The sequence below is a fragment of the Chlorocebus sabaeus genome, chromosome 7, assembly GCF_047675955.1.
Source record: "Chlorocebus sabaeus isolate Y175 chromosome 7, mChlSab1.0.hap1, whole genome shotgun sequence".
NCBI lineage: Eukaryota > Metazoa > Chordata > Mammalia > Primates > Cercopithecidae > Chlorocebus > Chlorocebus sabaeus.
Genome location: NC_132910.1, coordinates 119663721 through 119673693, shown reverse-complemented (window position 1 = coordinate 119673693; position 9973 = coordinate 119663721). Strand labels below are relative to the sequence as shown.

The 9973-nt window shown below is 39.2% G+C and overlaps 1 protein-coding gene across 4 annotated transcripts in view; it reads left to right on the top strand.

Annotated features, from left to right (window-relative positions):
- Positions 1-231: 231 nt before the first annotated feature.
- The window catches only part of CBR4 (carbonyl reductase 4), a 145255-nt gene continuing 135513 nt past the window's right edge, over positions 232-9973 (top strand). For 2 of the 4 annotated variants that reach the window (XR_012093496.1, XM_037993692.2), the window contains exons 1-4: positions 232-589; positions 3108-3228; positions 4313-4449; positions 8518-8652. Coding sequence is in view for 3 of the 4 variants with exons in the window: in XM_037993692.2 (XP_037849620.1) it covers positions 448-589; positions 3108-3228; positions 4313-4449; positions 8518-8652 (535 nt within the window). In the remaining variant the exon portion in view is untranslated. The remainder of the gene's footprint in view (positions 590-3107; positions 3229-4312; positions 4450-8517; positions 8653-9973) is intronic. The other 2 variants (XM_037993697.2, XM_008000232.3) reach the window with 2 other exon arrangements.

Genomic DNA, 9973 nt, shown 5'->3' with positions numbered 1-9973 from the left:
CGGGTTGATTGGTCACCGCGGCTCGAATCCCAACTGATACGACCCAGCGGAGACAGAGGATCCCCCTCAGTGACACATTTCCCACCGAGCAACGCGCCTGCGCCAGTTGCTCTCCTGCGTCAAGACTACGGGGCCCAGCATGCATCTACGCCCCCTCCAGGCCATTCTTCCGCCGGGGGGAGCTCTCGCCGGCGTACTTGTTAGGCGCGGCACGGAAGAGTCCGTGCGTGATGACGTTGACGCGGCGTCGCCGAGCTCTTCTCCCGTTTTTACGCCTCTTGCATTACCAGAGTCCCGCCGCAGGAGGTGTTGGTGTTGAGCGGCGTATTTTTTTCTGCGGGTTGCCTTTTGTTGTTCCTTTGGAACCGCGGTTGTTCAAAAGCTTGACGGAACTTGGAAGGGGACTCCCACTCCCCTCCCTCTTTCCGCCGAGTTTGTGACTCCGAGATGGACAAAGTGTGTGCTATTTTTGGAGGCTCCCGAGGCATTGGCAGGGCTGTGGCCCAGCTAATGGCCCGGAAAGGCTACCGCCTGGCGATCATTGCCAGAAACCTGGAAGGGGCCAAAGCCGCCGCCGGTGACCTCGGCGGTAGGTACCAAACTGGAGTTGTCCAGTTGTATGGCCGCGCTCCAGGCGCTTAAAATATTTGTGAAACGAGCGGGTATGGTCTTACAGGGCTCTGAGGTTTCTCGATGCAACCAGTGCAGGCGCTTTCCCGTTCCAAGGGTAGAATGCGTCTCGTGCAGAAAACCCCGATCTCCCTGTGCCTCGCAGAACGCCGGCAGCGCAGCCTGCCGCCGAGGGCTGAACACTTGGGGTTTTCTTTGAGACCTCGTAGTCTTATGAGGCCCCACTAATAAGCACCCTCCGCCCTGCGGCTATTGCTAACCCTGAGGAACGTCGCTGTTGTGGGAGAGAGCCACGCAACCGTTTACTTTTAATGTAGGGAAAAGGGCGAGTTCTCGGCCGCCGGAGACAGGGCTGGGCCGAAAGGAGTTCAGGCAGGAAAGGTGGGAGCGCAGGTATTAAAGGGCTCCCTTCAGTTTTGCCCAAGGGCGGTGCTTTGGCCCTGCGCGAATGCACAAAGCAGTGTTTCATGAAGAAACCCTTTTGAGTACCAGCCAGTTTTGAGATATACCTGGTTTGCTTTAATGTTACTAAATTGTTTTGGTGAGTTTTGCAAGTGGACAATTGAACTTTGTTCTGCCGAATTCTTTTTTATTGCATTTAAACTTCAGGATTTTTTGTTTCCAGGTTATTAATAGTGGATTAGTCATTTTGTGAATTTAACTCTTCCTTGAATTTAGGGAGAAAGGACGTTAGAAAGATCGGAAGATGCTATTTGTTTAATTACTAGACTGGACAAAATTATACTTCATTTACTATCAGGGAGGCATGGGGAGAATAGAGGCCTAGGGGTGCGTCTTGTAATTCTTACTGTTTTTTGTGTGTGTGGTTTGTGGTTTTTTTTTTTTTTTTTTTTTTTTTGAGACGGAGTCTCGCTCTGTCACCCAGGTTGGATTGCAGTGGCGCTGTCTCGGCTCACTGCAAGCTCCGCCTCCCGGGTTCACGCCATTCTGGAGCCTCAGCCTCCGGAGTAGCTGGGACTATAGGCGCCCACCACCACGCCCTGCTAATTTTTTTTTTTTTTTAGTAGAGATGGGGTTTCACCGTGTTAGCCAGGCTGGTCTAGATCTCCTGACCTCGTGATCCGGCCATCTCGGCCTCCCAAAGTGTTGGGATTACAGGTGTGAGCCACCACACCCCGGCCTTTTTTTTTTTTTTTTTTTGAGAGGGCTTCCTTCCCATTATGTTGCCTGGGCTGGACTCCAACTCCTGATTTATTGGGCTCTGGAGATCTTCTCACCTCAGCCTCCCAAGGACCTGGGACTATAGGCGCCAGGTGTGGCTGTTCTTTTTTAAGTTAACATTATTGATCGGTTGGTATCACCTGTTCAGTGCTGGTTGGGAGAGTATTGGACTCTCTAAAAGAAAAAAAATCCTGTAAGTTATAACTCAGGGAGAGTGCCAGTGAATGCTTCTTGAAGCTCATATTCCTTGCCGTTGTAACAAAGGAGGGGAAGAGTGGTGACCCTTACCGAGTCACCCCAAGCCATCAGTGTTTGCTGGACTGGATTGATGCCATTAGTTGAGCTTTCAAAGATGGTTTTGGACACCACAAGTCTTCAGGTGAAAACCAAGAGTAAGACACAGGATGCTTTTGGGCCCTCCATTCCTTTGAATCGTGTTCCATGAGTGATTGGTTTTCATCTAGAAAGTATAATTCCCCAGGTCACTTACTGTTTCCAAAGGCTTGATGTCGTAATGTTGGTGTAAGCATATTTGTCAAGGTCAGACAGGAAATAAGCAATTGTTTCAGCTTTTAAAAACAATTCTACATTTTAGAGTATTAAAATGGTAGATTATTACTTAGGGAATGATGCTTTATTTTCCTTTGAAGTGTTTTTTGGCATTTAACCATTTTTTAAAAAGTGGTAAGTAACAGTTGCTTTTAGTGAAAAGTGTTTTTTCCCCCCGTGGTTTATAGTTTTAGCATTTTTACAGCTTCTTGTGTTGTCTCGTCTCTCCTGATGGTCAGGTTTGAATAGTAGTCGTTATAATATATGTACCGTAGTGCATCCGTAGCACTTAAAAAGAAGAAACCTCAGAGTTCCTGTTCAGGGCCAAAGAAACTAATTCAACAAAAACCTGACAGAATTAGACATAAATTTCAAAAAAGAATATAAAACCGAGAAGACTGTCGAATTGGGTAGCGTGAGTTCAGTGTTAAAGCTATAAATACTATTAGATGAATCGTACAGCGCCTTTATAACTTGAAAAAGCCCTCCCCTCTTTGTTGATTAAAAAGAAAATTTTAAAATTAACTTTCTGTAGTAGTACTTTATTTCCTCTTATGTTCCCCCATCCCAGTTTGATTAGACCAACTCTATGAAAGCCAGGCCTCATGACATTACTTTTTTAATCTCTAGGTTCTAGATTAGCACAGGCCTGCCATCTTAGGTAAATGCTTAACGAATGTGTATTGAGTACATTTAAAATTTGAGTTATAACTTATAATTAATTCTTATTTGACTTTGTTGTGTAGGAGATCATTTGGCATTTAGCTGTGATGTTGCTAAAGAACATGATGTTCAAAATACATTTGAAGAGATGGAGAAACATTTAGGTCGAGTAAATTTCTTGGTAAATGCAGCTGGTATTAACAGGTTGGTCACAGATATAAATAAATTTCTGATATATATTTAAAACTTTTATTCCTAATATGTCTTTGATTAGTATAAGTTAATATGTTTATTTTATTTCTAACTGGGAGTAAAAACTATTTTAAAACTTGTCAATCCATAATTCTTTTCTTTTATATTGAGATACAACATATAATAAATGTCCAGCTTAATCGATTTTTAAATTTTATTTTATTTTATTTTTTTTTAATTTTTATTTTTTGAGGCGGAGTCTCGCTCTGTCCCCCTACACTGGAGTGCAGTGGTGCGATCTTGGCTTACTGCAAGCTCCGCCTGCCGGGTTCACGCCATTCTCCCGCCTCAGCCTCCAGAGTAGCTGGGACTACAGGCACCCGCCATCACGCCCGGCTAATTTTTCTGTATTTTTGGTAGAGACGGGGTTTCACCGTGTAAGCCAGGATGGTCTCGATCTCCTGACCTCGTGATCCACCTGCCTCGGCCTCCCAAAGTGCTGGGATTACAGGCATGAGCCACCGCGCCTGGCCCAGCTTAATCGATTTTTAACATTGTAGTCATCACACATATTGAGGTGTAGAATGTTTCCAGTGCTCCAGAAGGCAGTGTCTTCTCAATACTTTCTTGTTGGTAACTATTTTCTGAGTTTTGTCACCATATATACGTCTTGCCAGTTTGTGAACTTAACACTAATAGAATCATGGAGTGGATATTATTTTTTAAAAGATGAATTTATGAGAGAATATTTAGAATAACATATTTTCTTGCTAAACAAGGCTTAGTATGACAGTTGCTCAGGTCATTCAAACTATTTTGGCTACATGGTACTCCTTTTAGGGGTTAAGAATATTTCCACTCAAGCTGAGACGGGGTAAGAACCTGTCTTCCAAGTGGATCCTTTCTGGTTTATCAATTGTTATTTTAATGTTTCTCAAGCCAAGTTCAAAATGGGACTCTAGGTATTCTAGTTATTCTAGCTCAGATAGGAAGCACTTCTTGCACTCTACTTTCAGTAAAAATGTTATATTAGTCTTGACCTTTTTTGTTTGTTTTTATCTTACTATATACTGTTATATGCTGTTTCATTTTATAGGGATAGTCTTTTAGTAAGAACAAAAACTGAAGATATGGTATCTCAGCTTCATACTAACCTCTTGGGTTCCATGCTGACCTGTAAAGCTGCCATGAGGGCTATGATTCAACAACAGGGAGGGTCTATTGTTAATGTAGGTGAGTCTTTTCCTTTGTGAATTTATAATTATCCCATAATACCTTACCATAAAAATATTTAATCCACTAATTTGTAATTTATTGTGAAACATGAATGAAATTTATATTATCTATGGAAAAAAGGATTTAATTAATTGATTAATGAGTAAAATAAGAGTCACACATTCACATCCCTATAGGAGTCAGGCCGGTGTTAAATGAGTGACACCACTGAGTACTAGAAAAATGACAGTACCAGCCATGTGATAAATGATACCCAGTTTCATTGTCCAGAGCCCATATGGAATGGTGGAGGCCACTACTTAGATTCCGTAGATTGTTGCTGTGCAAGAATGTGATTCCAGTTTTGCCAGCAATTTTGATTTTTCAAGAGAAATTGGACCATCCTGATTTTTATGTGAAACTTTTTTTTTTTTTTTAAAATAGAGACAAGGTCACACTATGTGGCCCAGGCTGGTCTTTAACTCCTGGGCTCAAGTGATCCTCCTGAAGTGCTGGGATTATAGGCGTGAGCCACGTGCCTAGCCAGGAACCTAATTTTTAAAACATGGGCAAGGAATTAAAGTAGACAGTAGGGGCTAAGTAATATTGTCTACAGCAGTTGCATGGGTTACTATTAAATCTTGCGTAGAGGTTTAAAGAAAGACAAAATTTCTCTGTTTTTAAGAATGGATGTGAGTAACCCTTAGTTTTCAGTTCATCTAACCCACAGGGCAGATAAACTGTGGAGTATATGCCTGTAGAACTTAAAATGCAAAATGACTTGAAATTTTATTTCAGTTTGATAATTTGGAAATAGTAGGATACAATTTGTTTTTATTTTCAAATGGTAAAACCTTAAAAGGCCACAAAAGGGGGATGCTGCTCCATAAAAGTAAATGACCCTGTTCTTTTAAATGTAGGAAATGGTTTTTCAAGCCAGAATTTAGGGTTTTTCTGTTTTGAAAATGAGAGAAGGAAAGAATACTATGCTAATAAACTAAGGGGACATGAGAGCATTTTGGACATTTACCCTTTTTAAGGCATCCGTTTTCTTATATAAGAGATTAGTCAATGAGTCAACCTTTGCCTTTTAACACAGCCAGATAAGGACTTGGGATATTTATAAGTAGGCAGACAGGCCTGTATCTGTCGATAACCTGAGGTATATTTATTTAACTCTAAAATATTCTTTTTGTTTTTAGGTATATTTAAAAAAACCCATCAGTCCTCCTTATGCATGCGAAACCTTTAGAATTGAGCTAAAAGTAAATAATAGATAATAAAAAGTAAATTGAGAATCTTACTACAGAAAGGACTACTTTAAACTGCTAGACACTTCATTGATATTTCAGAAATTATCACTTTTTGACCTGATGAACAGTAGTGCGTGGCACAAATCAAAGCTGCTAAAGCTTCTGTTTGGTATTTCTTTTTTTTCTTTTAAAAGCCACTCATATTTAGCCACCAACTTTAGTGACACTATTGTTAATAAGTTCTGATAACCCGCTACCATCGGACCAGCCCTGTTTGGTATTTTTTTTGTGCATGTATTTTTCTTTTTTTGTGTCTCTCTGTATTTTTCTTTCTGATAAACACTTCTTTCTCTGTCCATCTGCATTTCTTCAGTCTGATGTCTTTTCTGTCTGTGTACCTCATAGTTCTCTTCCTTTATTATTAATTGGCCGACAATATATAATGTAGATAAATATTCTAATACTGAACTTGTTGATTCTAATAGATGTTTGGAATGTTTTCTTTTTTTAAAATTACTTTTAAAAAATTTTGTGAGGTCCTTGATTAATTTTTATATCATAAGTACAGGTCAGTGGTGCAGAAAATTACTTCCCCACTTCTGTTTTGCAAGAATTTATTTGCATATAGTTGATACTTGAATTAAAAATTATTACATATTCATTAGATGTGGTCACTCAAGAATCTTCAGCAGGCAGTACAATTTACAATACATCACTGAATGTAATGAAATTGCACTTTTACAAAATGTTTATAATTGAAGCTTTGCCAATTTAGATCGACAGTACAAGCATGTCCTGCAGATATTATAGCTTTGGTTCTGCTCCACCAGAATAAAGCGAATATCTCAAGAATGTAAGTCACACAAATTGAATTGCTGCAATCTCATGATAAAACAAATGAGTGAGGAGTTGCTTCTTATGTATGGATAAACAAAGTTGTTTCTCAAGATGGAATCTACTTGTGAAGATATGAATAGTGTTGAAATGACAAAGGATTTAGAATATCCTATAAACTTAGTTGATAAAGCAATAGCAGGGATTGAGAGGAGTGGCTCCAATTTTTAAAGTTCTACTTGGATAAAATGCTATCAAACAGCATCACATGCTGCAGAGAAATCTTTCATGAAATGAAGAGTCAATCAATGTGGCAAATTTTGTCTTACCCAATTGTTTAGTTTCTCAGTGCATGTAAAAGTTATATTATGATCTATTAAGTATGCAGTAGCATTATATCTATAAAACAACATAAATACTTTGTTGCTAAAAAATACTTTATTGCTAAAAAGTGCTAATGATCATCTGAGCTTCTCGCAAGTCATAATCTTTTTGCTGGCATAGGGTCCCGCCTTGATGTTGATGGCTGCTGACTGATAATGGTGGCTGTGGCAATTTTTAAGACAAAATTTTTTATCCAAGTAAAAAATCCAAGTGGATTTTATCCAAGTGGAGCCACTCCTCTCAATCCCTGCTGTTGCTTTATCAACTAAGTTTGTAGGATATTCTAAATCCTTTGTCATTTCAACACTATTCACATCTTCATAAGGAGTAGATTCCATCTTGAGAAACAACTTTGTTTATCCATACATAAGAAGCCACTCCTCACCCATTTGTTTTATCATGAGATTGCAGCAATTCGGTCACATCTTCAGGCTCCACTTGTAATTCTGCTCCATTGAAGTCTTGAACCCCACAAAGTCATCCATGAGGGTTGAAATAACTTCTTTCAGACTCCTGTTAATGTTGATATTTTGACGTCCTGCCATGAATCACAAATGTTCTGAATGATATATAGAACAGTGAATCCTTTCCAGAAGGCTGTCAATTTACTTTGCCCAGATTCCTAAGAGGACTTACTATTTGTGACTGCTATAGACTTATAAAGCGTTTCTTAAATAAGACTTGAAAGTCAAAATTATCCCTTGATCCATGAGCTGAAGAAAGGATATTGTGTTAACAGGCACAAAAACAACATTGATCTCCTTGCACATCTCTCCATCGAAGCTCTTTGGTGAGCAGATGCATTGTCAATGAGCAGTAATATTTTGTTTGTGGCACCCCAACAGCAGTGAACATCAAGAATCACTGACCACAGATCATTGTAACAGACATAATAATAATGAAAAGGTTTAAGATGGTGTGAAAATTATCAAAATGCGACAAAGAGCCACAGAGTGAGCACTGCTCACAGTGAGCCATGCTGTTGGAAAAGTGCTAATAGGATTGCTTGATGGCAGGGTTGCTACAAGCCTTCAATTTGTTAAAAAAACAAAAAAACAAAAAAATCCCACAATATCTGCAAAGCACAATAAAGTAGAACAATAAAATGAGTTATGCACGTAATTCAATTTTAGTGAGATTTGTCTTCAAATGAACTAGTTTTTAAAGAGAAAATGAGAGCTTTCTGCCTTATGTCTGTGTTGTAGAATCATAAAATTAGTTAGCTTTTGTCTGACTAATTGTTTTTTTGGCTTTAACCTCTACCTGCTGGAAGCCTTTATAAATACCAGAGAATTTTCATACAGAATTTTCATCATATCTGACATGCTTAGAAATTAGAGTGTGTCCCCTTCACATAATGGATCTATTTGCAAGCACCTGCATTGGCAGTTTTATATCAGCTGCTTTGAAATGCTATTTTCTGTGTCTGGAGCAGACTTGGACTCTTATATCTTCCGTAAATGATTGATGACAATGGTTAGAATTTCTGATTTTAACAAAGGACAAGGTGAGGTGGGTTTTACCTTTTTGTTTACTATAAATTATCTGAATTTTCAAGTAACCCCATTAATTGAATTTAATACGCCTTTTTTTTTTTTTTTTTTTTTTGTCCTAGGAAGCATTGTTGGCTTAAAAGGCAATTCTGGCCAGTCTGTTTACAGTGCCAGTAAAGGAGGATTAGTTGGATTTTCACGTGCTCTTGCTAAAGAGGTAGCAAGAAAGAAAATTAGAGTGAATGTAGTTGCACCAGGTTAGTGAAAACTTTATTAAAATAACTTGATTATGATTATTGTTTTATCGGGAAACCATCATTTGGAACATTAGTAATTGACATCTGGGTAGAATAGTTTGTAAAATGATTGTGAAAAGAATGAAATAATGAACTGGGAGACTCAAAAAAATTTCTTGTACCTCATATTCTATATAAAGTCTGTCTGTTAGCCTGTTTGCATTTATATAAAGTACTATCTGAGGTAATTCATAAAGAAAAGAGGCTTATTTGGCTCTCGGGTCTGCAGGCTGTACAAGCATGACACCAGCATCTGCTCAGCTTCTGGTGAGGCCAAGGAAGCTTTTTTTCAATCATAGCAGAAGGTAAAGAGGTAGCAGGCAAGTCATATGGGGGTAGCAAGAGCAAGAGAGAGAGGAGGTGGCAGGCTCTAAACAACCAGCTCTGGCGTGAACAGTGAGAACTCATTTGTTACCATGTGGAGGGCACCAAGCTATCCGCCTCCGTGACCCAAACACCTCCCACTAGGCCCACCTCCGACACTGGGAATCACATTTCAACATGAGATTTGGAGGGGACAAACATCCAAAACATAGGATTCTTTATTTTTAAATTTTGCACTAATGGAATAACTTAAGGTGGAGAGGGTCTTAGAGGTCATTTTTTCCAGTCATTTTTGTAGATTAGAAAACTGTACCTGGGATTCAGAGTGACTTGCCTAAGGTTATACATCTAGTTTATGGAAGAACTGTTACTAAAAGCTTTGTCTTTTGATTTCCACCTAATGGAAGCTTAAAATTAATGTCCTACCAGGTGTGGTAGCTCATGCAGGAGGCTGAGGCAGGAGTATTGTGAGGCCAGGAGTTCCAGATCAGCCTGAGCAACATAGCAAGATGCTGTCCGTACCGAAAGAAAAAAAAATTAGCTGGGCATAGTGGTGCATACCTATAGTCCCAGCTACTTGGGAGGCTAAAGCAGGAGGATTGCTGGAGCCCAGGAGTTGGAGGTTGCAGTGAGCTATGATCATGCCATTGTACTCCAGCCTAGGTGACAGAGCGAGACCCTGTCGAGACCCTGTCTCTATAAAAATAAAAAATTTCTTTTTAGATTTCCTTTATATCATTACACAAACTTTAGTTTTGTTCTTTTACTACTATGGTCTGTCTAAACTATCTGGAACCTCCCATTTTCCTAATTTTTACTTTTCCATTATTTGCCTTTTGCCAGGTTACTAGTTGATAAAATTGCCTGGATTAATGAAAAGGGTAATAAAATGGTGCTAAAACTCAAAAATACATTATCACTAATTAGCTGGTGTGCTAGAAATTTTGATTAGGTATTT